The following is a 27,950-nucleotide window of genomic DNA, read 5'->3' on the forward strand; positions in this document are numbered from 1 at the left end:
CTCTCCAGTGGAGTCACCAAACCCTTATTAGTTTCAACAAAACATAACCCGTGAAACAAACAACAATGAACCTGTTAGATTGTCAGATTTGTATTCAAACTTGATTTTGTAGACTTTTTTCTCAATGGAACAAATTGAGAAAAACAAATCCCTAATTTAATTGGGCCATGGTTGGATGAGTAATATTCTCTCTAGGTCTAATTAAGAACCTAAATCTTAACTTAACAAAACAGCACAATCTTGAATTTACAAAAAATCATTCTATTGTTTTTTTTTTCCATCTAATATTAGATGATGTAATACGATCCATACGACATGGGAGTTTAAACCAACCTCTGTAATCCATTGACAAGACACTGTAACCGATTACACTCAGTCACCAGTTATTTTGTAATTCTGTTTTATTAACATTATATAAACATTATATATATAATGTTTTAAACATTATATATATAATGTTTATATAAACATTTTTGATTGAACATATTTAATAGTAACATCTGTGTTCTACAATGAAGATAAATGATAACTGGACTACCATGAGGGGATCTATGGTACCATGCAGAATCCTTCTCTTGAGCTTTTCCCCATTTATTCTTTGGACAGTGCCTCTAGAAGCAATGGTACTAATAACAAAACAAAAGGGCCTGCAAATACAACTTCTAATCTTCAATCCTTACTGGAAATGGTGGGAGCATGTTACATTTCATTGATTGATTGATTGATTGATTGAAATCTTTATTGTCCACTGTTGTGGAAATTCATCTTTGGCCCCACAAACATACACACAGACAAGACTGCACAGCACATCCAATATACAAGAGCTTCTTTGGCCTAGGACTTATGAACACACCATGAGCCAAGGGAGATTTCTTCCTCAGTGTTAAGGTGCATGTTGATGGTGTGATGGAGTACCGATGTGGTCCCAGAAAAATCCATCTCAGTTCATCTCGTTTTTGGTGGGATCTGTTGACTTGTCTGTTGATCCCCAGGCCAATTTACCATAGAATCATTCAAATGATTAAAAAAAATGGCAATGCCCACTTTCTGATCACCATGGGATGGTGTCTCAAACACACAAGTTTGATTGAATTGCTGCTAGACTACCAGGTATGGAGTTTAATTCTACTCTCTCTAAGTATTGTGATTGTAGTCAGAATTGTTATAACTATAGCTGTACTTTAGATTTGTGAACTATGGAAGCACTTTATATTCAAAACCAGCAGCTTTCGTTGCTGAAATGAGCAAGAGGGATGTCTGATACCGAAACGTCTCGACTCAAATCTGTGTGTTTGAGTTGAGATTGCTGTGTGTAGGAATTATGTTTCTTTCAAATCCACTCTTGATCCAACTCGGATGAGTTGGATGAGTTGCATGAGTGTTGGATGAACCAACACTCTTGATCCAACTCGGATCAAGAGTGAGCTTCAGAGCAGGTCCAACACCAGACGAGCCAATAGCAGACACGTATAGCAGATGGAGAACACACCTCGGATGATTCCAGTTTAATAGAATCGAAAAAGCTAAAAAGCTGGTTGTGTACATTGTACTATAAATGTTGCGTTACCACAAGGGCCAAAGTTTCCTCCCTCTTTTGAAAGCATTCTTGAATCACAAGCAGGAGAAGTACGCATCTCAGTCGCCCCTGATACATACTGGTCTTCCCTGTGGCCTCCTCTCATGTAGAGCGGAGGAGGCCAAAGATAAGTCCTTACGCGCCAAAGAAGCACTAGAACCCCCCTGATTCCCAAGTTTCACCCCACAAGGCCTGCTTTGGTAGAGGTGCTAGAAATGGTAGCCTGGCCTGCCAGCCATGAGCCTACAAGCTCATGGCTGGAAAAGATGACGACAAGCCACAAACCCACCATTATATTAATCCATGAAACAGTGTAACTGTTTTCTGCCCTGTTCTTGTAATAATATTGCTGTATGTTATGTGTAAAGCATCCTTATATATATATATATATATATATATATATATATATATATATATATATAGATATATATATATCTAATGTAAGAAAAGAAATGAAAAGGAAAGAAGCTTCTACTTTTTGTGTTAAACCATCTAGTACATTGCCAAGCTGAGAAACCTGGGTTATTTTTACAAAATTATTATTATTAATATTCATTTGCCAATGCATATACATCTCTATTTGTGAACAATTCATTAGCACCAATACTGTTTTACAGTAATGTAATGTAAATCAAACAAAGTCATTGGAGTCTATTATCATAATATCATTTATATCCTCTCAATTTATGGGACGTGTATATTTACGTCATTGTTCCCTGCATGGCGAGGCCATTCTGAAGATCTTCACAACATTTCTTCTGTTGAAACCACGAAGTTCCTGTTGGGAACACAATCAACATGTTATGGAATTATTTCGATTTGCCAACCAAACGTCTATTCTAACAGATGTGTATAGTGAAATGTTGCTCACTTGATGATGGGGGGCAGACGGGGGTCTTTATATAATCCATTATGCAGATACCCTAGAGAACCTTCAAACGTTGCCATCCTGACTCGCTCGGCATCCTGGACACTTAGTGCTGTCTGATACAGCTGGAACAGAAACCCAGCATTCAAACACTACAACTACAACAATGATATTACCATTATTATAACTGTTGTTATTATACTGGCTCTTCTTACCTGTTGAGCGTTAAGAAGCGTAGCTAAATGATCATCCTCTGAATGAAGGAACAGGAGAGGGCTTCTCATTTTCTTTACACTGCAACATTACGAGAGCAAGGCATTTGTTGTTACTGGTAGTCATAAACAATCAGCTTGAAGTCACCATGTGTAGCATTTCAACTAGCTCAATGCTTTAAATAACCTGGACATATCTGTAGTCAATGCTGAAATTTACATATTCTACAAATACAAAATGCTGTCTAGCCCGTACACCCCCATAGCCCCTCACCCAGGCCACTCAGCCAGCCGAACTAAGCTAGTTTGAATCAGACAGTTGCATAGCCAGATACAGTGGACAGAATTTTTGAATTCTGGAAGTCTCCCGCCGAACAACTAGGAAGGTCTCAATCCTACACATGGCGACTTTAAATGATGATACATATTTTTGGGATGTGTCACCAAGCAATCAAGACATACTTCTCGTCATTAGGGAAGATCATGCTAGCGCCCAATTCGTCTCGCAAGATGAACCTTTTTACTGCCTGCCAGTATAACGTTGAATACTGGGAATTTTAGAAAAGATGAGGTGAGATATGCTGTGAAATTGATATGCAAATCCATTGCAGGAATAGGCAGAGCAAGGAGAGTTTAAAAAGATTACCCGGGTGAAGGGATTGAGAGGCATTTCCATCTGTGCATTTTTAAATGAACCTTCAAGGATCACACCATCAACTAGCACACCTTTAGAAAACATAGATGAAGAATGTGTCATTGTGATCTTCCATAGATGAAATAAGTTGTTTAGTGCAAATCATATCATACCTTGCTCCATTAATCTGACAGCTGTGTTTGTAGCCACTCTGCAAGGGGAGAGGAAATGTAATCACCTTACAATTAATACCCAAACAAAGAATCATATCATTATTATTGTAATGAGATGTTTCGGAAAAATGTACCTTGGAATCATTCAAATGATTATAAAATTGGCAATGCCCGATTTCTCCTATCATTAAAAGGGGATTGTGTCAAACCCAGTTCAACTTTGATTGCATTTCCTGCTTGACTAACCAGGTATGGAGTTTAATTCTACTCTTAAGTATTGTAATTGTAGTCAGAATTTTTATATATTTTATATATATATATATATATATATTTTTTTTTTTTTTTTCAGATGTGAACTGTAGGTAGGTATTTCTAGTCGCAGAAAATATATATTTATATAAAAATAACCTGATCTTATGGATTACAACTCTACAAATCTTCTCCTGCAAGTGTCAAATCTGCGCTTCCCTAAAAATATTTTTGCCACAAATTTCTCTTGTAAGAAAAATCTGCAAATAAAATACTCAGAAATCCAGCTGTGTTCGGCCAGTTCACCGACCTGAACAGTAGGTGGAGCTGAGCTGTACATGCGGTAAAAAAACTTTTGTTGCTAATTTGAGTAATGCCGCTTTTCCACCGACAGTACCAGCTCAACTCGCCACGACTTAGCGCGGTACGACTTGGTTTGGTTCCAGGCATGTTGCGTTTCCATCTAAAAATCATACCTCTTCAACGTGGGCGGGTCGTAGAAAAGAACCTCCAGCCACGCCGGACACAATTTAACTTTGACTTTTTAACTGTGATTATTCAGTTTGTACTGCGAAAGGTTGCCAGTGCTGGCCTGAATGTGTAATGTGCCATTAGGTACTTCAAAATGATCATTGTCGACTTGTGTTTGCGTACAAGAGAGGGCACTTATTCTGTAATTGTGCTTATACTTGGATACTTATATTGTTGACGATGACGATTCCCTTCTACAAGCTTAAAAAATAACACTAATGAATACAATAGGGTTCCTACGTTTTTCGTAGGACCCCTAATAATCAGTTTGAATTATTCTGATAACCAGGTTCTAGTTCTTTCTTACCCGCTTCCAAGAGAGTGTCCCCAGATGAGGACCCGGCTGCCTCCGCTATGCTCTTTGGCCCAGCGGTGCAGCCAGACAGTGTCCTTGGTAAGGACTTCCTCCGTTGGCTCTCCAGTGGAGTCACCGTACCCTGACAGAATACCAACCATTGGTGTTTCAGGGATATGATATTACTTAGTGATGACTTAACTTAATATATGAAACCTGTACGACTTGAGCCTGTACTATGGCACTGTTATCAACGCGCATGGGAAAATAATTGTACAGACCTACAACCAACAATCAGATCTAAAAAATGTGTGACCAATCAGTGGCAGCTATCTTGGTTGTTTCTAAAAAAACGACCAAACAGCGCTCCCATAGGACGCTTGTCTGCACAGTCAATAAAGATGCCCCATATTAGATAAATTGTTGTGATTGGTCTGACCAAGGCCAGGTCTGCTGGAAATCAGTCTAAACAGGAGGGGGGCCAGATGCCTTTGCTAGAGCAAAGAGGCCATGAGTACATTTTCTCCACAGACCAAATTGATTCCAAGACCAGAATCAATGGAGAACACCCATTGATTCAGAGAACTGAGCCAATGGACGGATGGGTTTAATTCTAGACACATACAATTTAGCGTCTGCAGTCAAAAATAAAATTAACATAGCAATGAGTTTACAGGCCAATGAGACATGGACCAACCTCTGTAATCCATTGTCAACACATGGTAACCAATTGAACTCAATACCTGTTGAGACAATAATATTAATAATGAATTCCTTTCACATTTTCCATAGATATAAAACTCTATTTTATGATTTCACGGCGGTTACGCACCTTGACCACTCCAATGCGATGCTTGGCTGCCCTGTTAGAAAGCAAACACATTTCAGTGAGAACCGACTACTAACAACTAGTTACTAATTCTATTGCTGTTACAATATGATTAAACCTTGTACCTTGTCTGTGTTCTACCATGTAGATAAATGATAACTGGACTTCCATCTTTCAGAGATCTGTGGTACCATGCAGAGTCCTTCCCTTCAGCTTCTTTCCACTTGTCATCCGGGACAGTATGCCTTGAGAAACAATGGTAGTAATAATATGACAATAGAGCTGGCATTAGTCAGCATTTCAAATCCTTACTCTAAATGTAGCCTTGGACTTGCAAACACACCATATGCCAAGGGAGATTCCTTCTTCAGGTTCAAGGTACATGTTGATGGTGTGATTTAGTGTCAGTTCAGCCGGATGGCTGAGATCAAACACAAATGGTGCTCTGACTACAAATAGATGAAGGTAAAAGTTAGCCTATATAATTAACTCAACAAAGGTTTCATGGAGATGCATTTACAGGGTACTTTTGCATGGGGGGATTAGCAGTGATTTCCAGGGGTTAACTTACTTCGATGATAATATACACGCTGCCTTATTATTTCAGGGAGCTCCTCCACGATAGGCATCATAACAAAAATAGCACAAAGTGCAAATGCGCCTCTTTTTACCCAAATCCACAATTTTGATCTGCAGGGAAGGGTATGTGAGAGAGGGTCAGAGGGAACGTGGTTGTTTATTGCCAAGGGAGAAACCAGTGGACATAGGTAGGCCTATGACATAAGAGTCTTAGAGCTCGTCAGCCATTTGTTATGCAGTTATACTATAATGGTTATGAATAATCACAACTTTTCAAAAGTAAAACTTACGCCAGCCCCTTCTTTTCCTGGCATGCGGTTGTTGTCGTCTGCATGCGAGACGATGAGGACACATTCCGGCCGTCAGAATGTTCAGTAACTCTTTTCCTCATTATACTTAGTAATTACTAAGTAAGTAGAGTTAGTATGTGCAGGGAATAGGAAATGCCTGCGGCCTCAACTCCAACGCGTGTTTCGAGGTAGTGTCTCTTAACAGGGGGGAATACAATATAGCGAAAATAAGCCTCCCTCAAATCATATTTTACATGATGGAGGAGGAGCCAAGTGGGTGGAGAGAGGACATTGCATGCAATGCAATGCAACGATGCATTGCATCGTTATCCCGGTCCGTCTTTACTTCCTGAGAACCCGACTCCCTGACAAGCATGACTATGATAAAAGTATATGCCCGAAACATGTGCACATCTTTTATTTTTCTCTTTCAGTTAGCCTTTTGCATTTCAGGCTGAAAGGGGTGTTCCTTAGGCTTGTGTCCGTCTTTCTCGCCGCTAAACCCATGTCAGAGAAAGTCCCGCCCTCTCTCTCGCCAATAACGGCCATTTGGGGCATCCCGTTCCAGAACACCTGGGAACGAGGTTTCGGCTCAGTTTCACAATCCCATATGCAGAGTGATGGACAGACACGGATCAACAGGTCCCAGATTGAAAGTGAAGACAGCCTAGACAGGCAGCGTCCATTGCACAAAAACCTTGTAGAAACTGTGCTGTTGTTATTTTCCTCCTTTGCTCCAAGAAGCCGTTCCTTCCCAGAGACACACAAAGTATCAACAAAAATGGAAACCCATGAAAACGGACATCTGTTGTGAAATGTGGCTGACATTCTGCGACAGGACAATACAAATACTTTTGTTTTAGCAAACTTTATGTATACTTTATATAAACATATTCCACTTCAAAAACCTTTGAAACCTTTTTTTAAACCTTTTTTTTATTTCTGAATATTATTCAACTTTTTACACTTACATTCATAGTGCGAAATACGGGGGGGTTTGGGGGGGTCGGACCCCCCCGATTAACCCCTTGAGACCCCCTGAAAGACTCAAAAGCAAAACCTGGGGGGGGTCTCAATCTTGTAAAAAAAAAAAATTAAAAAAATGATATAATAATTTTATTGTCACTAATGATGTGTTTAAGAGATCACCATGTCAAGTATTTATAATTCAAAAATGTTAATAATAATAATTTGTTTAACATTAAGCTGAACCAGTCCTGCGCCTGCGCGTATGCAAATTAGCCATGTGCGAGAGCCCAGAGCAATGACGTAGGCCGTCAATAACAATGGCTAACAAGCGAAAGCAAAATCAAAGTTTATCACTGGCACACTTCGGATTCACATCGAAAAAGGTGGCACTCGGAGATGAGGAGATAGACGATGTAAAGGGGAAAATCAGCTTTGCGCCGGGTGCAAACTAGCAACGACACATGCGTCGGTGTAGAAAGTCAATTGCGCCGGGCGCAAGATAGGGCCCTTCTGTTTGGCGCACATGGCTAATTTGCATACGCGCACAGGACTGTCGGAATGGGAACATGTCGGACTGGCAGCATTACGGGGGCGCGATTACGGGCTGGCGGAGTTACATTTAAAAAACGCGTTCAAGTAAAAATAAATAAGAAAAGCGGAATCAATTTGTGGCGCTCGTTGTTCAATCTGTGGGGCAGCGCCACACATTGGCCTATGTGTGGGAAACACTGCACGGCCATCACACATGTGCTCATTCGGAGCATTGTAAATAATTTATTGTTTCATTGTTGTAGCCAGTTCATTTATGTAGGCTAATAAATGAACCGTCAACAATGCGATCGGGATTTTTGAGGGGGGGGGGGGGGGCGATCAGGATTGTTATTGTTGTTGGATGTGTGGCGTGTGTGTAAGCAGGCAAAAGCGTGTGTCACACGGTGAACCCAGCTCTGCTTCAACTTAAAAAAAAAAAAAAAAAAATCGTTCATACTCCGCGTTCGTACCACTAGAGAACGCTCGCGTTTGAGAACCACTGCTATAGGCCTACTGCATAAGAATAATTTAGATCGATATTGCGCAACAATCAGGAGATGGGGACCCCCCCGAATATTGAAGGGTATTTCGCACACTGCTTACATTTACATTTTACATTGAGGGCATTTAGAAGACGCTTTTATTTAAAGTGACTTACAATAAGTAGGCCTAAGTTTGTCATAAGAAAGTGAAAAAATATATAGCTGTCGGTGCAGTAAGGATGTTCATAGAACCAACATAGTACATGCTTCCTTTGACAATGTAAACATAGCCTAGATGTCCTAATTTGACTTCATTTGGAGTAACTAACAAGTCGAGTTTGACTCTGTCAATGAATTGTTTGAACTAGCAGTAATGATTGACTAGTGATGATAAAAATTATGAATCCAATCAGTAGTGCGGAGTGTTTTTATAACCACATACATAACAAGTGAGAGGGACTTGTTTGTGCATTGTCAATGATTTTGTTTCTGTGATTCAAAAGTGGCTTGAATGAGCAAAATGTACATGCAAAGAAAATCTTATTTTGTAGGACTCTGCCAGCAGGAGAACATTTTAAACGTTTTTACAATGGAAATACATAGGCAAATAAATATTTGGACAACACAATCACAAGGAGGGATCCGAAGTTCTGTGCAGTACAGCAGAGCCGACAGAGAGAGTCCGGACTGAGGGGGAATCCTCCTGAAGCTGACGGCTAAGGTACACTCCAAAGGTCAGCTAGAGAAAATAAAGAAATGACACACACACACACACACACACACACACACACACACATAAGGCAAACCAAAGCCACAACGACATGACTGCGGTTACATGGTCGGACCAGATCGACTTATCATGGATTAAGCCATATAACGATGTTGCCACTCGACGGGGGGGCTGTCACTTGTCTGAGTATACATACATCGGATCCGATTGGAATAATGGTCGGAGACCTGGCTGACTCCGCTACGCTAGGTGGCACTGTATCCCTTTCAACAAGTGGTACTAGAGCCACTTCCGGTTCACGGCAACGTAAAAGCAACAACAAACTATCTGGCGGCATACAAACAAAGATGGCGTACGAGGAGTTTGACGAGGCAACAGTAGTGTACATTTTGTGCATAATTCTTGCACTTGGTGCAGCATGAACTGGGTCCCCTCGTCCGTCCAGGAGTGCGTTGCTGAATTAGTCTAAGCCATGGTATCATTTGACCTTTCCGGCAACAACACTACTATTTATTAGGTCGTCTCCTTCCACTTCCGGGTGAAATCCCCGGCCGAAATTCTCAAGCATGCGCAGGACGCAAACTCCTGGCAATACGATACGATCGAGTACACATGCAGGTAGATAGCCGCCTATGACCGGCTCAAGCCCAGCTATCCTATCGACTTCGCAAAACCGGTCCTGAGACGATCCTTTTGGCGAAGCAGATAGAATAAGCCTGTTTACATGAATCCAATCTATACAATCTATACTATATCTATATCAATCAATACGTTCATTACACGATTATGGTCCAGCATGTAAACGCAGTCATTGTGGACGCGGCTGTAAAAGCAAGTAGGGGTGGTTTGGACCAACCTTCCCTGAGCGGCAGGCAGAGAGAGCCAGAAGAGGAGCCTTGGTCTTAGTCCCGGTGTTCTGGTCCACGCAAATCATCTGGCACCTTTCACATCTACCTCCGACCTTAGCGTTTAAGAAGCATATTAGTGCACTATGAAAGCCCTGGTTGTATTCAATTCATCTTTTTTTTTTTTTTGTCATATATCCCTGAAGCCCAACAACCAATCGATTCATTCCGTCATTCATTCATTAAATGCAATCAGATGCGTCAGATCACCAGAAATTGAGCGTTTCCGATGATCAGCTGTGACCAAGTATCCTCTTCGAAAGGCTCTAATCCAGCGACAACCAAATTGGCTCGAAAGCGACTGATGAGATTCTGCGTCTCGAGAGGCTGGCTGTCTTCCGAGGATTCCTGTCTGTTCCACGGCATTCAGCGGATACAGAACATGGAAGACGGCATATGCATTTCCATTCATTGTTAATGTCACAGCATCAAAAAATGTTGACTTATTTTGCGTTAAAAGCATATTGACCTGCTTCCAATATGTTCCTGGATGAGGTCCAGGCTGGCTTGGTTGATCAGGAGATATTGAGCTTCGTTCACAAGAGAGAGCACAGCTGTCGAGGCTGCTGACAGGGCAACAGCATGCATTACCGCAATGCTTCAATGCATTCCTTCATTCCCATATTTCACTTTACTACATCACAGCGATTTTAAAGAAATGGAATAAAATGCACCACAGCTGATTTTACATCAGTTCTCTTTACCAATACAAAACCATTTGTAAGAAAAACGAAATAAAAACATAAAATGTAGTGGATCTGACACCAAGCTTTTGAGAAACAGCAGCTTTTTTTGTTTTACCCGTGTTCAATCTTTTCTGCCCTCCTCGGGTAGAATCAGGACTTTGTTGTATCAGACGGCAGGGCTGTCCCAGGAAGTCTGAGAGCCATGTCGCTGCTTCGTCCCCGGAGTCCACTGTCTCCACCCTAGGAGAAGAGGAGGTCGGTGAATATTGTGTCCCAGATTCTATGAGGATCCATTGGCCCTCAAAGGGTCTCTCTATGGCGCTACATGTACTTTCAAAACTGCATAAGATAGTCCCTTTACTTTGGACTTGTGTCAGAAAAGTATGGCAGAAAAGAGCAGTAAATACTGCACATCTTATATGAATAATTCTGCTCTCATTCGTCAGAGCAAATTTAGCAAATGAAAAACTAAAAACTAAACTAAAGTCTGTTGAAAGAATTTGAGGCTGTGTGATGTCATGTTACAGTTATTCTATTAAATACTACAAATTTAGAAAAGGCCAACTAACCTGTCACCACAAACTTTGCTTTGACAGACCCTTTGACTTGTTGTCAACATAGCGGCACTTTCCAGCGGTACCGAAAGGTTATCCATCCCTAAAGGGAGAGTTCAATCACACAACATTGAGGGACAAGAGTAATAACATGACAGTGGTTCGTTTGTCAAATGTTTTGTGTCGGAGTACAACCCGATGCTCGCCGTGACCTGGTGCGTGCAGTGACAGCTGCCCCAGGGAGAGGTGGACTCGCGGTAGAATCTGGCACAAGCGCGGCTCCCTTTTCTGGCTCAGACACACCCCGTGGCTGTTGACCACCATCCAGCTCCGGTCGTACAGCAACCCAGAGGCTCCCAGCGGCCAGTCGCAGACCTGAGAAACAAAAGGAAGAAAAAAAAGGTTAGATGGTAGAAAATCTTTGAAACTCCATGCTGTTCATGGCTTTCCTATAATGAAATACATCCATCCATGCTCTGATCCTGACAGAGGACAGTGTGTGAGAAACATAATTTCGGGACTGGAAACATTGCTGTCGCAGCAGCAGCAGCAGCACTGGGTCGGTGCCTCAGCTCAGTGGTTGGTTAATGGAGCCACCAGCAGAAATTGCTGATAGATGCATGGTTGTGAACATACTGTCACAGCCATCAGTATCTTGGATGGAAAAGTCGGAGGCCCATCCTACATCCTGAACATAATATTATTCCACACATAGTAAAGCCTCTAAAGTACATTCAACATTCAACTCTGCTCTAAAAGTGCATCCATTGTCACAAATGTTAGGATCATATACGTGAAGGGTTATTACATGCTTAGAACTTAATTGATACTATGTGATCAGATGGGTCTGACTATGGGTCAGAATTGGGTGGAGCCAGTAGCAGATTGGATTAAAGAGAGTAGGCGGGGCGATTCATTGAGATTAAGGACATGTCGTCATGGAGTAGGAGGAGCTATTCATTGAGAATAAGGACATGATGTCATTGAGTAGGCCGGGCGATTCATTGAGAATAAGGAAGTGTTGTCATGGAGTAGGAGGGGCGATTCATTGAGAATAAGGAAGTGTGTCATCATGGAGTAGGAGGGGCGATTCATTGAGCTTAAAGGACGTGACATCATTGATGTCCTAGTCACATGATGTCATGGTATATCTTATACTGCCAACGTAAAAATGCACTGCATGTATAACTTATACTCAAACTTAACTTAAGTAAATATTGCGTCCATTTTTTCAGTGTTTTTTTGGCATTCTGTGAAAAATGTGGCAGACACCGACCTCAAATGCCGCACATGATTTGACGGGGTAGATGTAGATGTGGGTCAGTGTGTAGGGGTTCTTCGGGACGGTAGTGTCTACAGCGCTACTGGGTCGTCCACATCCCACCAGTGATGGTTCTGCTGGTCTGCGCGTCTCAACTTCCTGCTCAATGCCATTGCCATTGGCCAACGGTTGAAGTGAAAGTTTCCGGTCTGAGCTCCCGCACAGCCCGGTCTTTGTTTGTCGCAGGTTTTCCAGCTTCACTCGGTCCACTCGGGCCGGCTTCTCGACGAAGCAGTCCACCACAAAGCTCAGGAAGGTCTGACAGTCGTCGAAGGTCGACATGTAGCCGAAGGAGACGCGCACGGAGCCAGTGGGCTTGCCGTCCACCAGGTCTACGCTGTCTCCACACACGTGACCGGCCTGGAAGGAGAAGAGAAGACCATCCCATTTACAGCCATATTCGATTTATTTTTTAATTGACCGTCCATTTTACCCGAAATCCTATTTCGTTTTTTCTCACCTTGAGATTGTTCTTCACCTCTTGATCGGTGATATCCAGGAAGTGCTGGCAGGCCCCGGTGTTGCAGAAGCATCCCGTGCGCAAATGTATGTTGTAAAGACTGGCCAGTTTATCCACCTGAAGTCAGGATAAATATAAGCCCATTGGATTCTGAATTAGCATGCAGTATTCAAACACACCCTAATACCCAAATGTAACGGCAACGGCAAAACAATATGTGTTTTGCAACAATGATTTAACAGGGGAAAAAATAGGAATAAAATTAACAAACTGCACCTGGGAATATCCAATTATGTGTCCACGGCAGTCCAGCAGGTTGAAGTTGAGGATAGCCCCCTGTGTGCTCGGACTTTCAAACTGGCCTTGGGTGTACATCTGAGCCACAGGATGCCCGTTACCATGGCAAAGACTGGAGAGCAGCATGTGAGTGTAGCGTGCTAGGCCAAAGGCGTGCGGCTGGATGTGGTCCATTCCTCCTGAAGACAACGGATACAGAGAGGGGGCTGTTTGAGTGTCCTTGACGCTGATTATAAACACACTCTTCAAGGCCTGTTTGTGTTTACAAATCCATTTCCCTCCTCCTAGCTTCCATCATAATACCTGTGATCCTTTGCAGAGCATCAAAGCTGTGGTTCAGGGCAATAATGTCCAAGAAAGAAATACTGCCATCTTCAAACCTTTAATTTGCAGAAATCAAAAAACGAATTATAATAATAAAATGTTAAAAATACGTTAATAAACACTTGAATGCATTCAAAACAAATAAAAAGGGAAACAATGTTGCCATAGCTAAGAGCTACCCATATGGTGTAGCCGTGTGTGTGTGTGTGTGTGTGTGTGTGTGTGTGTGTGTGTGTGTGTGTGTGTGTGTGTGTGTGTGTGTGTGTGTGTGTTATTTAATTCTCATCACCTGTCAGAGACGTTTGCTGCGGGCACAAAGTAATCTTCCCCAGCCAGGTAGCCAGCTGCTGTCCCCCCGCCGAAATAGCTCTTCTTCAGGCAGGCCGCAGCTTGGTTATGCACCAGTAGCGCCCCCAGGCCTGTGGGGAAGCCAAACATCTTGTAGAAGGAGAGTGGGACAAAGTCGGCGGAGCAGCTCTGCAGGTCCAGCGGGGAGCAGCCGACGAGCGCGGCCGCGTCCAACAGGACGAACCAGCGGCCGCGGTGGTCGCACGCCGGGTAGAGGCGTCTGGCCTGGATGCCCCGCACATGACCCAGGGGATACTTCCTGCCAGAGAAGTTGCTCTGCGCAGGGTAACAGAATAGGTGTGGCGTCTGACAGGCACCGTGCCCATCATGACCCACCAAGCCCACCACTCCGTCCCGCACCCGGCCTTCTACCTCCCGGGGTGAGACCGGGAGGGGGAGAGCCCCCTGCGCTGAGGCCGGGCCTCGGATGCCTACCACGGAGGTGTGATTGTCGGTCAGATAGCAGAATAGACTGCCTGGCTCGGTGGCAGTCGGGGCGATCCACGGAAAGGCCTCAGACACTAACTTAAGGGCCGCTGTGCTTCCGGAGGTGAAGATGACGGAGTATTCCTCAGGGGTGGTGTTGAAGTGCTGCAGTATCCTGTGAGGGAGGCCGTATCATGTGACTGTTTGCATAGTTAACCCAGTGAAGCGCAAGGCAAACATAGTTAGTAATCAGGTAAGCAGGATGCAGTCCTACCTGTATCTGACACGGTCAACAGTGTCATGGGTTAATCTACTGCTGGGGCTGTGGCTGTGGGGGTTTCCTGTATGGTAAATATGGTAAACATGTAAACACACATCAAGTAAATGTAAACACACATCAAGTAAATGTGGTATAAAGTACATGACAACTGAACTTTTCTTACCATATACGTTCCTTGAAATGTCGAGACAAAACTCCCTCACCAATGATTCGGGGTACAGAGTTGCGCCTGCGTGGTCCAGATAGGTGACTCCTGTATGGAAACGCATCGGTGGTTTAAAAGGCGGCCGCAAACACACATAGGCCCACAGCACACGCTCCACTTTACACCACGCAAATTACCTTTGATCCTGGTAAACTCCTTTTTGATCACGTCTTCCAAGTTTTCTGAATAACCACTGGGACTGCAAACGTCCCTGAACGTCTCAAGAGTGCAGAGATTTCTGAACTCCATTGCATATTTTATTGCCGCCTCGTAAGTTGCAATTCTTATGTTTTTACAACCTTTTGAAGAGGCTGTGTCATGCCAGCTCGCTCAGGTCCAAGTACACGGAGATACAATGGCGAATCCCGGGTGTCACCAAGTGCATGTCAAAACCGTTTTCCTCGCATTCTTCCTTAAATCAATGACGGGGAATAGGTTGCGTAAATGTACAACTTTGTTGTAAAACTTGAACAAAATACGAGAGGTCGAGAAGGACAAGGTTTCAAAGATAAGTTATTATAAGAAGTTATTATCACAACAGAAGTAAAGACAAAACCTGAGTTGGTTTGCAACGAGCTCTTGATCTGGCATCAGGCGTTAGGATGTTCCCAAACGGTGTGGCTTCCACCTACATGTACTGACCAATCACAACACTCGGGCCTAGACCTTTGGCACCTCCGTGTCCCCCATCCCAGTTCCTCATTAAGTAAACATGCACTTATACTCCTCCTCTGAATTCTCTGTACATTAAATGTAAAGAAGTTACATCTTAAACATTACAGTAATATCATATGTAGGGCGGTAAAATAAAATACCAACCCTAACCCTAAAATATTACTGTGATTAAAATCAATTTGTCATCTTATTAATTAAACTGATTAAAACCGGACATAATAAACCACATGTGCTTAAGTGATCAGCCATGTATAATCAAAGAAAGATATGACTACATGGGCCCAATGAGAATCTACTTAGGCAATAAGCATGCATTCAAACAATTGACAACCACTGTACGTGACTGTGGAATACATTCATAAAGCAGGCAGGGTTTGACTCCAAGTTTAGTATTAACTAGTTAACTTAACCTTTAACTTAGTGAAGGCAAAGTGAGAGACCAGGGTAACCAGGGTTTATCTCTGGATCAGCAAATGGTGTAAATGAGAGACATGATGACACATGAATGCCCCTCAGGATGTAGATATTTGTTGACCTTTCCTTCAAATAGGGGCAGATAATGACTCCTTCACCCATGTGGTAAATACATTGATACAGAGTTTAACGTTTAGCTTTAATTGTGACAATAGTTAGTTAACCATAACATATAAGTGAAGTGAATAATTGACTGAGGTCATTGAATATGGAGCGATAACAGCTTCAGTGGTCACCAGTCGCCCTAGGACGAGCTCTAATGTAAACATGAGATAAGGGGCTCCTTGTAGAGGGCGGTGTAATAAAAGACACATGGAATTCCACTGAATAGTGCCCTTAGTTGACCCTACTTTTTTCCACTGATTTCAATCATGTATACCAGATATTACTTATACTTCCTTCAAACCACAGTCATTTTCTCCCAGATGTACTGTAGGGATTGCCTACCGTCGCCTGTCATGATAATAATATGACAAAACAAAGGAGAGTTGCACAAGTCATGAGTACCAAATATGGAGGAATCATAATACTATGCAAACTAATTCCCCTTTTCACAATCGCGTAATCAACTCTGCATATTTACAATTTGAACACATACTTTCCAATTACTTATTTCTGATAAGCTATTCTCCACAAATGTAAGTGATCGTTGATGTTAACAATGTTAACGTTGATGTCACTTTACAACTGCCTTTGTAACATTTATAATGAAATCATTACTTTAAATTAACGGTGTCCCTCTGTTGGTAATCAATGTATTCTAATCCGGGTTTAAATGTAATCCCAAATGGTGTAATCCTTTGTACATAAAAGATGGAAGCACATAATATTGTCTCACATGGCTAACAGTATCTTAGTAAAAAAACACAGAAAAAAGAATGTGGGCCTATCAAAATAACACATTCGCACACATGCACACACACACACACACACACACACACACACACACACACACACACACACACACACACACACACACGCATGCATGCACGCACACACGGATGCACACACACACACACACATACTAACACACACTGACTCAAACACACATAGAGACACAGTTCTCCTAATCTATGATTCCACGCATACTGTACATAACCACCATAAACTGTTTAACAAATTGAGTGTCTAATGAAGGGTATTGATCATAGACCCTATAGTGACAGCTTCTGTTTGGGCCTCATAGGCCAGCTCTTTTTGGGTCTGGGGGTCATCTTCTGCAAGCCATGGCCCCCACAGCAGCCATCATTGTCTGCGTGCAACGCAGTGAAAAGTAATTAAATATGCCACTTATGCTTGGCTGAACCATTTCCCTTCACAATGTGGGAGGCAGACTGAATACATGTTTCTGTGCAGAAGGGGTTGTATTGTATCCGCGATGGCCTCATTACGGGCTGGGGCCGAAGGCCTTGACGTTGGGGGAGGGGTCGCGTCGGGGCGAGAGGGGCCAGAGCACCCCATGAAGACATTGTGCTAAACAAAACTGAACACCTCAGACATCACGTTGTCCCCCGGTTCCGCCCCCCCCCCCCCCCTCCAGCTTTCTGTTCTCAATTAGTGCCCAAGGCAGTCTTTTGCAACAAAAAAAAATAGTATTTTTGCACAGAGGGATTTATTCTTAAAAAAAATGTAAAGGGGAATTCAGGCTTTGATGAAACAAGAAGTTCATTGAGAACCTAGTGATCAGCACAGCGGTCATGCTGGTTAGTCACACAGTTACACGTGATCTTTCTTTTTCTCTTCCAAATTTTCACATCCTTTTCTTCCCTGTGATCATCAAGCAGTGCATCGATTGCGACCTTTTATGTTCTGTTTCTTTAAAAAAGCACCTCTGAATGTGTGTGTCTGTTTGTGTGTGTGTGTGTGTGTGTGTGTGCTGTAAAGTGTAACTGTAGCCCGGTGATCCATGCTGGACAGTGCCCAGACCAGAGAGAGTCTCGCTCGCCCTGCCCTCCGGCCTCCTGGGCTGGCTGAGCTGTCCGCAGAGGAAACGCCTCTTCCGTGGAGCTGACAGGGAGAATTAAGGCGAGGGATGCGGGTTCACTTGCCCTGTGTAGGGGCTTAGCACTGGGCTAAGCTGAGGGACTAATAGCAAAGCCAGCCTTGCTCCAGCCGGTCTGAGGGCATTTGGGAGCCATCTGGCCACACTCAGTGGCAGTAGCCAACAACAAAAGAGGGGGCAAACCGTTCGCAGCGAGCGACTGACTGAAAGGTAAAGAACATTTTGGTCAGAAGATACAGCAGCCAGGAGTGGCAGAGAAGGATACAAGAAGTTGTAAAGGAGGAGGAGGTTGGTACTTTTTATGCTTCTCATTCTTGGTGTATTACATGCCCCTGCAGCCACATTGAGGATTTAAAGGATCAGACGATTAACTGATCCTGTTTCCATTGGTGATAGACCAGAATAGTATTCTGGGATATATATAAATATAAATCTATATATATATCTAAATATATATATATATATATATATATTTGTAATTATTTTGCAATTCATGGCAAGATATGTGCAATGCGTGGGTTTATTATGGGGTAATTGTGCATTTGGTATCGTCCAAGATTTTTGTTGAAAGTGTGGCTAGGCTACCAATGTTTGTCCCTATGTGGTCTTCACTAGTAGAATCTAAATGAATGCTCCATAAACATTTCCATTGTATTTTCTACCTAAATGTGTGTAGTACACATTAAGAGAAGATATTCAGGTCACCATGGCTATGTCAAATCTAAAATTAGATTTGATGAAATTTTTTCAGTTATCAATGGTACCATTGATAACTGGAAAAATGTGTTCATATCGAACTTTAATAAATGAAACAGTAGATTATTTCCTGAAATGTATTGGTTTTGTTATGTACAACAAGAAATCTTATGGATAGACACATTTGTCTTTCTTGAAATCAAATGTTGCACCTTTTGCTATCTAAGGGCCTTGATAAAATAACAGAGAACTAAACTTTTGGGGTATTAGAAGATATTATTTGCCAAAATATATTCACGGGAAACTCTTTCTTTGTTCAGCTCAGCCTGAGTGTGTGTCTCCTTGCATTGCATCAAGTGTGTTCAGTGTGGTCATCATGGGGGTAATGTTTGGTGGTCCTTGTTTTGTTCTGAAGTCTTGAGCGAATGCTGACGTGCCAGGGGTGACAGAAATGGGTCAAAAGGGTTTTAGTATTATCTAAACAAATCCTGCTCTATAGGATTAGGCCACCACGGCAATGTTAGGGTGAGGGTTGCCTATACCCTAACTTTGTACTGATACACACAGACAGACAGACAGACAGACATACATTCAGTGGGGGTGAATGCCACCGAACTGGATTTGTAGGCGTTAGGAAGTAAGATTCTGTGGTATTGTCTCAGTAACAGCAATGTACTAACATCTTGGAATGAATGTCATATTTGTTCACACACCCACGCACACATACACACACACACACACACACACACACACACACACACACACACACACACACACATATACACACGCACACACACACACACACACCTGCGCATACAAACATATTTACAAACAAATATACAAACACACATGCTCATAAACACACACAAACCCACACACTAACACACAAACACATGCACAAACTCTCTTCTAGTTATTGGCTATAACTGGATTGTCATCATTGCACAGGGGGTGAGTGAGTGTACAATAAAATACAGTCTGATCGATAGCAGTGTGGTTAATGTCATAAGGTGCAGTTAAATCAGAGGATATTGACCATGTGCAAATGGTCTTGTACATATTCTTCCATTTCATTCTCCGTCACAATTTACTCATTTAAAAAGCATGTTATTAATATTTGATTTGACCATGGCTAAATGTCATCCGTTTGCTACAAAGAAAAGTTATCATACACAGCTCTTAATTGTATTGACATTAATCAAATGTAATCACATGGGCCATGCTTGGGCCACCTTAGTGCACCTTTCTGCTCTGTTTTTTAGATGTGGAATGGGGATAGGGAATTCTTTGTTCATTGGTTTTCTTCAGTATTTTATAGTGAGTTAAAGGTCAAATGTGATATTATCATTACATGAAAAAACAAACACAGTGTGATTGGATTGGTTTGAGGATTAACTGGCCACACCTTAGTGCACTCCACCAATGGTGTTTCCCCAAGATTGCATCAACTCGGTTCCTGGAAGTATTTATGTAATTCGAGTTTGGCTATAAAGCCTCTCGCTAATTTGGGAAAAAGTCCATTCAGTCGAATTAGAATATCACAACGCAATGAATGTAGTCATAAATCCAGAAAGAAATGAATCCAGACCAAAACAGTTTTCTATTTTATTTGTCTAGTTTTCCAATAATAATATGCAAATTAAAGTTTTGGTTTGGCACGTTCTGCTTTAACACCACTCCTCACCCTGACCCCATAGTATATAAACTTTTAAAAGCTTCCTGCTATCCTTTTAATGTAATAGGGCTTGTACGTCAGAGTGCCTCATGAAAATTTGAGAAGCTCAGGACAGTTGTGGGACTGTAAAATCCTTAATCAACACACATTTTGCAGGAGAATTCCTGTGGCAGTTTCAAACACACTTGTCTCCCCATAATGACATACATTCTTACGATTAATTATTAACAATGACGAAAAAGAAGTAACATAATAACTTAATAACATAATAACAAACATTCCAATTCCAATGCTCATGTGGTTCCAAAATGGCGGCCATTATGGTGTGACGTTGCGATGTAGATGCAGCCAAAGTAACGCAGCCATCTGTTGAACAAGTTCACTAAGGTTACAACGGCAGCTACCCCTCAATGATTACAACCACAGACACCATCCTTCATCCTTCCTGAAACATGGTGACATTCAGACAGTGGAACCTTATGTTGTTATATTTGGAAGCAGTTCTCACTTGCTCCCCGTCTCTTGTGGAACAGTTTCTTGCTTTATATCCGAGGTCAGGGAGTCCCTGTCGCTGAACATATAACATGGGTACTTCTTTTCACACACCGACAACACCGCCACCGTGGATAAACAAAAGTAATCAAACACGTGTGAGATGTGAAACAGATGGATTGGTACCTGTAGGCTGAGGAAAATAGCTTGCTTTCAATTAAAAAAATTTTATGATCACATTTTGTTCCATTGCCTCTGTATCAAGGGTCATCACAGAGTCACACATATCGCTGTTTAGCTTGATGTGTCTCCTCCCACACACAGCAGGAGTGGAGGGCACACGCTCACTCTTTGACAAAACAAACTTTCTAGTTTGTGAGTGTCATGGGAGCATGTTAATACAGTACGGCTCCCCAAGGGCACACACAGAGTGTCAAATCCCCTGTCTTGAATATGCAATATGGGGGAGAACGTTGCTTCTCCTTCGTAGGGGGTGATTGCATCAAGATGCTAATGTATTGAGCCTCGAGTGAGCCGTACTTCAAAACTCTGGCGATGGTGGTGGTTAATTTCTCGGCTTTGTCTTCCCCGCTCTTTGCAGAGTGTTAACGCTAACGACTGAGAAACACAGCATGTCTGATATGGAGGAGCTGCAGGGATCGGAGGCGGGCCCCAACGTCACCCTCACACTGAGGCTCTTAATGCATGGGAAGGTTTGTGCAAACGTTTAGTATGGAATGGAATGAAATCCCATCAATGGCTCAGATAATAAGACATGCTCTTTTTTTTGTACTGACATATAATCATGCTTTTTTCCATCTCATCTCTATCCACAGGAAGTGGGCAGCATCATTGGAAAGGTACTGGAATTGGATTATTCCGTCTAACCCTGTCGTTGACACAGTTCTTGAGAAAACTCTAATCATCTCTGGTTTAAATATTTACAAAGGATGAATGTCAATACAATTTGACTGTCAAACAACTGTCAATAATTATTATCAAATTAATGCATTATTTGTCAGCCAAAATTGATTGGCTAGTGCAAAGCTCCCCTTGTTCATTATTATCATATTGACATCCCATAAATGACATGGTGCCATGAAGTGTCTGATTTATGTCTTCTTAAATTCTTCCAGAAAGGAGAAACGGTGAAGAAGATGAGAGAGGAGGCATGTTCATTATCCGGCAATAGGCACCAACAACACAAAAATAAACCCCCCAAAACATAGCAAGTCAAGTGTTATAATTGGTGAATTGTTAATGTGCTTCCAGAGTGGAGCTCGCATCAATATCTCTGAAGGGTCTTCCCCGGAGAGAATCATCACCATCACGGGCCCCACAGAGGGCCTCTTCAGGGCCTTCTCCATGATCGCTGAGAGGTTTGAGGAGGTCTGTGGCAGAACATCTAAACAGCCCTCGTTCAACACATAAACAAACACAGGATTTACCCCGTGGCTTAAGACTGGATTTTGCTCAAGCATGACTTTCAAAAAAACTTGTAGACGAAAGTGAACTCTGCGCAAGCCCTGAAAGCCCTGTGCTTTCTCTCCTTCCGGAACACTCCCACAGGATATTACTGCGGCGATGACGAACAGCAATGTGACGAGCAAGCCGCCCGTCACCCTGCGCCTGGTGATCCCCGGGAGCCAGTGTGGCTCCCTGATTGGCAAAGGAGGCTCCAAGATCAAGGAGATCAGAGAGGTATGCACGACTCCTCATCTCTCTTGTCTGTCATCTGACTTTATTTTTCCTTGTGGATGTATTTATTGATTTATGACTTTCCGCAAATAAAAACATCACAGTGACAGAATATGATCCTCAACTTTAGCCCCCCATCCAAATGCATTCGTTTTCTTTGAATAACAATGATTTTGTTAATAATAATAAATATGTTTATCTGCTTAAATACATCGGTACATAACTTTCCTTCATGCCTCATGCCTTCATGCCTCATAACTAAATTAAGAAAATGCAAACAAACTCAATGTTCATTTATGTCAATAAGGCTTTCTTACCCCTTGTGTTCTATGTGTTTTTTCCCCATTTCTTCTGTGTTCTGCTCCTGTGGCCATGTTACAGACCACGGGTGCCCAGGTGCAAGTGGCAGGAGACATGCTGCCCGACTCAACAGAGAGGGCTGTCACCATCTCCGGAGCTCCACAGGCCATCACCCAGTGTGTGCGACACATCTGCTCTGTCATGATGGAGGTAACAGAATGTCCCCACACTTTATACTCACTGCGGTGTGAAAGATTTGTCCAACCACCATACCAAAGGGTCTGTGCGGTAGTAAATTGTGTGAGTGTTGAATAGTTTTGTTGTTTGTTGTAACTGCTTTTCCCATGAACCACTCTCTCTTCGAAAGACCCTTCTTTAAATTCTATCCCTTTTTGGGGGAAATGTCCAATAACATTTAGTCAACTCTCCCTTTATGGAAACAAAAATATGAAGTCAATAAGCATGTAATCCCTTACTTGCGAGAATAGCTGGGAATGTGTTTAATCCCCTATGTAATTTACAGCAGTATATAAAATGTTGGTTCATTTCATCTTCCAGTCCCCCCCAAAAGGAGCAACTATTCCATATCGTCCTAAGGGGTTGGCTGGGGGCCATGCGGTACTATCTCAGCAGCACGGCGCACCAGTAGGTATCCCTGTGATGTCTGAACACTACTCTTCCATTACGTTCTAAGAACTCACAATCACCAGGATCTCCGTGAACACGAATATCAATTAGATGGGTTGGCTGTGTGGTCACTAACAGAATATAATATATAGTCACCACCAGAGGGACACCTTCCTGGTTTCTGTAGTAACACAGAAACACAAATTCTGCCATGCTTACTTCTGGTCGTAAAAAAGGTTTAATAGGTTTAATAAACAACAACCAATCAATTCTAAATTTGAACCACAGCTACAAGGAAATAAAATGATGCGTCAAAAAATCAACCACAATAAGGAAATGTTAAGCAACACGGTAAATAAATACAAATGTAATATATATAGAAACATATTGAAACAGTGAAATCCACTGGTTCAGCATTCTTATGATGATTGTGGGATTTATATTAAGCTGATTGAGGCGAAATCAAGATTTATGACACGAAGCAGCGGGCAGAAAGCATAACCGTAATGAAACCGTACAGAATGGTTGACCTGTTCACAAATGCTGGCGTGCTGTATTGCTAGACTTGCGAAGTGGGGGGTATTTGATTCATGTCAAACTCAGCAGTAGATTTCGTTGTAATACTTTTTGTGGCACTACAAATCTCCTAGAAACAAAATGAAATGAAACGAGAAGAGCAAAACGGTTCTGAATGAGAAAAATCAATGTCATCATAACAACAATTCTTTCTTATTTCTTTTGTGTGTGTGTGTGTGTGTGTGTGTGTGTGTGTGTGTGTGTGTGTGTGTGTGTGTGTGTGTCTCAGGCGTTTGCCATCCCAGGGCATCCAGGGCAGTATGCATTCCCACATCAAGATGTAAGTGTGTTTGTTGGAGCGGTTGACTCTACATCTGTCCCCGATGACCTAGTCCTGCCCATTCCTCCCGAGTTACCACCACACCCTCTGTGTCCCTCTCACTCAGCAAGAACGACCGAAGAACTCCCTGTTCTGCTGACGTTACTAACACTAACCAACCACAGCTGCACGCTTTGATTGATCACATATCTAGTCACAAACACTAACCCTCTAATGGTAAAGGACAATCAGCCCCTTACGCCACAACACACCACTGTGCTTTTCACCGTGAACTGCCACAATAACTTCATTCTTTCGGGGAAAATCGGGATCTGCACATCTCTCCGCAGTGACACAATCATCAATCTCGTTTGTGACCCTCTGATTGGCTCGTGGTTGTAGTTTTCGGGCGCCTCTGAAATAATCCAGTTTGATTGGTTAGCTCTAACTTCCTTCCTACCCTGCAGTTGACCAAGCTTCACCAGTTGGCTATGCAGCATATCCCCCTCCCTTCCCTTGGGCAGAGCAACCCTACCTTCCCTGGTACGTACCCAAGGATCCCTGGGGAAGTCCATGTCTCCCTGTCTCTCTTTCTGTCAAGCTCTCTCTCCACCCCCCACCCCCCCACCCCCACCCCAAGCCCCCCCCCCCTCTCTCTCTCTCTCTTTCTTTCTCTCCAAACATATGCTTCCTTTTAAAATCACACCATCACTGAACCCCCTCTTTCCAAGGACATCCGAGTCTGTTTACATTGTCACAAAAACAATTCTGTCTCCTGCGGGTTTAAACGATTATGCAAATAGTGTTTCTTTTTATAAATATAGGTAACCTCAGATAATTCTCTTGCCATCCATTGGAGCTGTATTAGTATTTATAGTAAATTACATATCAGATACCCTTACATTGATGCTGCTATTCATTCTGAGAGCATACAAAGTAGCTTGTAAAGACCAAAGCTTTGAGAGGGTGAATCTTTTCATAGAATAGTGTATTATCCTCTGCAGTTATTTCATATATCAATGATAAGAGCATGGCAAATAGTAAAATGAAAAAAAAACAGTTTGAAATAGAAATGTGCTACAAATTGAAAGAACATTTTCAGCCTGTAAATATCATCCAATTTCCCAGTTACTTAAAAAAACAAAATGACAATTCCGTTTGCCCAATTCCCTTCATGAATCCTGAAATGTCCCCTTCCCCTCCCTTTCCCACTTCAACATGTTTCTAACATTGTCATGGCCCCCCCCATTCCCAGCCTCAAACATCCCATCGCTACTTCCAACAACTAATTCAACGTCCTATTACTACTAACTACAAGACAGCACTCTGCATTATTTAAGCAACACAAAAGAGCTTGTCTTAATCCTGAGGTTTAATTTAGATAAGCTGTTTGGGGTGTTCATGCAGTAGGCTGTACACAAGAGCTGTGTTTTGCTATCAAAGTGCCCAATTGGCCTTTGTGTATTGAGTCCTGTTGTGTGTGTTCATGTATACTATGGGTCTCTGATATTTTTGCTACTTCAAATGCATGTTCTTTAGTAATCATTCCGAGTGCATCAGGGATTGAGTGCCACAGAAAGATAAGCTCAGAGTGAACAATGAAATCCATTAGCCCAACACAGGTGTTACTTGTCACTGTCTTGCTTTTCAGGATTCGATGCATCCGCCCCGACTAGTTCACAGGAGCTGGCCATACCGAACGATGTGAGTGTCCATCCCTTCTGAGTTCCATTTAGACCCAGACCCCCATGACACCCCTTAATGGTACAATCTCATCCTGTGAAGCTCGACCATGCACTCCCGGGTAATGAAGAAAGTTCCGCTGTCCGTAGATTTATAAACAAAAACAGTCCAACACAGACGCAGTGTGCTATTAAGCTCAGCCGATTTCCTTTCAGAAACAAATAACGCTTAATGGGGCATTAAAAAGAGAAAATATACAGATTGCCATTACAGATCAAAGCTGCACCAAAGAATGTCTCTTTAGGTATTTATGATAATTTAACACTGTGTATATTAGTTTAAATAATTTACATCAATAATACTATATAACGTTTGCAATTTTGTATGCAGTGTATGTTTGCAATTAACAAGACAGCATTCAAGCATAAATAAAAGGTGGTGTTAAATGTCACAGTGACAGTATAAATCTGTTTCTACTGATTATTTAATCTGTTATGAACATGATTAAATAAATTCTGTCATTCATTAACACCCAAACAGGCTCCCATTTATTATGGTGTATGATTGCAAATGTCAATGTTTGCATTTCATGTTTTTTAAATGTCATATTAATGTTTTACAGCAATATGTGCCCTCATTACAGTTTGATTCATAGGTCTAATCCAGGCACTGGGGCAACTGTTTAATTGTCTGATTTGTAAATAGTGTGTCGAACGAGGCTTATTTTTACTCTCCCGCTCTGTCCAGTTTATTGGCTGCATAATTGGAAGACAAGGCAGCAAGATCAATGAGATTCGCCAGGTCTCCGGAGCCCACATTAAGATAGCCAGCACAGCTGATGGCTCACCCATGCGGCAAGTCACGATCACAGGCTCCCCAGCCAGCATCAGTGTGGCTCAGTATCTTATCAACGCCAGGTAAGTCTCCCCATGCTCCGCCTGTCCTCGCATCACAAAACACACTCAAGCCCAAGTCGGTCTAATGCCGCTCTGCTCGAGTATTAAGATAGCCTTGTTCTCGGTTCAGGCTAGGCTTGAGTTAGCTTCTAGTCACTGCTCCTTTTCTCTTGATAGCATGGCAATCCATATTTTCACATCTTCTTTTTTTTTTAACACATAACATTCCTCCATTAATTCACTTGTTTTCTCCTACTTCTCCCCTTTTTTGTCTCACACCCTTTTTCTCTCCACTGTCTCCCACCTCCACCACCCCCCTCTTCTCTACCACCACCCATTCCTTCCCTCTCACCGAACCCCCGCTCCACCCCTCACCCTTCATCCACACCGCCCCCCCCCCGCTTCGCCTGCTGTTCGCCGGCCCCCGCAGCTTAGAGATGGCTAAGTACACCATGCAGGCCGCGTCCTCCATGGCCCCGATTGACCTCAACATGGGCTTCCCCCAGTCCGCCCAGGTGCCCGTCTCCTCGCCTAACTCTATGGCCATGCTTGGCACGCCGGCGCCTGCCATTAACGTCCACTCCCCCTCCACCCTAGCCGCCATGCAGAACCAGCATTACGCCGTGCCAGTGTCCAGCCTGCTTGGCATGAAATCCCTCCCTGTCCTCACCATGCATCCGGCCGCCGCCTCCAGCCTAGCTCAGAGTCTCTCCCACTACACAGCTAAGATGCCAAAGTCTGAAAGGCAGAAGTTTGCACCCTATTAATTGTTAGCCATGGATTGTTGGGGGACGAGGGGGTGGGGGCGTAAGCTCTTGTCATCAATTGTCGATGACATGAATAAGTGGACATTTGTTATGAATATTTATATTCCATACAAAGGCAACAAGCTCACACTGCCCTACTAACCATCTGCTGATGGTGTTTTTTATTCCTTGTGAATATTATAGCAACTGTAAGGATCTCAGGTTGATTTACATGCTGTAGCTGATGCTACATCAGGAAACTACCTACTACTAATTGTAACAGCCGGGGTGTTGTAGCTCTGTGATACCGTACATGCTATGAGCGGCATGTGATGATCTCAGGACTGTAGACAGAGCCTCACTAGTTATTTGCTCTGCGTTAGATAATCAGTTTGAT

General features: G+C 42.7%; 3 protein-coding genes across 5 annotated transcripts; 1 reads left to right on the plus strand and 2 right to left on the minus strand.

The window, feature by feature from the left end:
- Positions 1 to 383: 383 nt before the first annotated feature.
- LOC311350806 (protein ABHD12B) lies at positions 384 to 6,459 on the minus strand. 2 transcript variants are annotated; one of them, XM_084470897.1, is made up of 13 exons: positions 6,237 to 6,459; positions 5,939 to 6,057; positions 5,711 to 5,816; positions 5,493 to 5,612; positions 5,371 to 5,401; positions 5,236 to 5,281; positions 4,551 to 4,680; positions 3,464 to 3,501; positions 3,303 to 3,382; positions 3,119 to 3,204; positions 2,660 to 2,738; positions 2,448 to 2,569; positions 384 to 2,354 (listed from the first exon to the last, which is right to left on the minus strand). In XM_084470897.1, the coding sequence occupies exons 1-13, from the start codon at positions 6,335 to 6,337 to the stop codon at positions 2,321 to 2,323; spliced, it is 1,092 nt and encodes a 363-aa protein (XP_084327023.1). In that variant the 5' UTR covers positions 6,338 to 6,459; the 3' UTR covers positions 384 to 2,320. The 2 variants fall into 2 exon arrangements, with proteins under 2 accessions (XP_084327023.1, XP_084327024.1); XM_084470898.1 differs by lacking the exons at positions 5,711 to 5,816; positions 5,939 to 6,057.
- Positions 6,460 to 8,344: 1,885 nt separating this feature from the next.
- On the minus strand, positions 8,345 to 15,325 carry mocos (molybdenum cofactor sulfurase). Of its 2 annotated transcripts, none has more exons than XM_084470881.1 (15): positions 14,892 to 15,325; positions 14,713 to 14,802; positions 14,544 to 14,610; positions 13,785 to 14,444; positions 13,475 to 13,551; positions 13,151 to 13,350; positions 12,875 to 12,991; positions 12,370 to 12,774; positions 11,306 to 11,468; positions 11,109 to 11,196; positions 10,655 to 10,779; positions 10,323 to 10,416; positions 10,064 to 10,205; positions 9,805 to 9,909; positions 8,345 to 8,957 (listed from the first exon to the last, which is right to left on the minus strand). In XM_084470881.1, the coding sequence occupies exons 1-15, from the start codon at positions 15,001 to 15,003 to the stop codon at positions 8,847 to 8,849; spliced, it is 2,556 nt and encodes an 851-aa protein (XP_084327007.1). In that variant the 5' UTR covers positions 15,004 to 15,325; the 3' UTR covers positions 8,345 to 8,846. The 2 variants fall into 2 exon arrangements, with proteins under 2 accessions (XP_084327007.1, XP_084327006.1); XM_084470880.1 differs by having other exon boundaries at positions 10,323 to 10,419.
- Positions 15,326 to 21,400: 6,075 nt separating this feature from the next.
- Positions 21,401 to 27,574, plus strand: LOC311350143 (poly(rC)-binding protein 3; the record flags this gene model as incomplete). The annotated part of the gene is made up of 12 exons (XM_084470164.1): positions 21,401 to 21,481; positions 21,605 to 21,628; positions 21,905 to 21,937; positions 22,041 to 22,157; positions 22,338 to 22,469; positions 22,848 to 22,976; positions 23,325 to 23,411; positions 24,199 to 24,249; positions 24,696 to 24,771; positions 25,880 to 25,932; positions 26,659 to 26,828; positions 27,238 to 27,574. 12 exons carry the CDS (start codon positions 21,401 to 21,403, stop codon positions 27,572 to 27,574), a joined length of 1,290 nt encoding a protein of 429 aa, XP_084326290.1.
- Between the last annotated feature and the right edge of the window lie 376 nt (positions 27,575 to 27,950).

Source organism: Micromesistius poutassou (assembly GCF_964030765.1).
Source record: "Micromesistius poutassou genome assembly, chromosome: 7".
NCBI classification, from domain to species: Eukaryota; Metazoa; Chordata; class Actinopteri; order Gadiformes; family Gadidae; genus Micromesistius; species Micromesistius poutassou.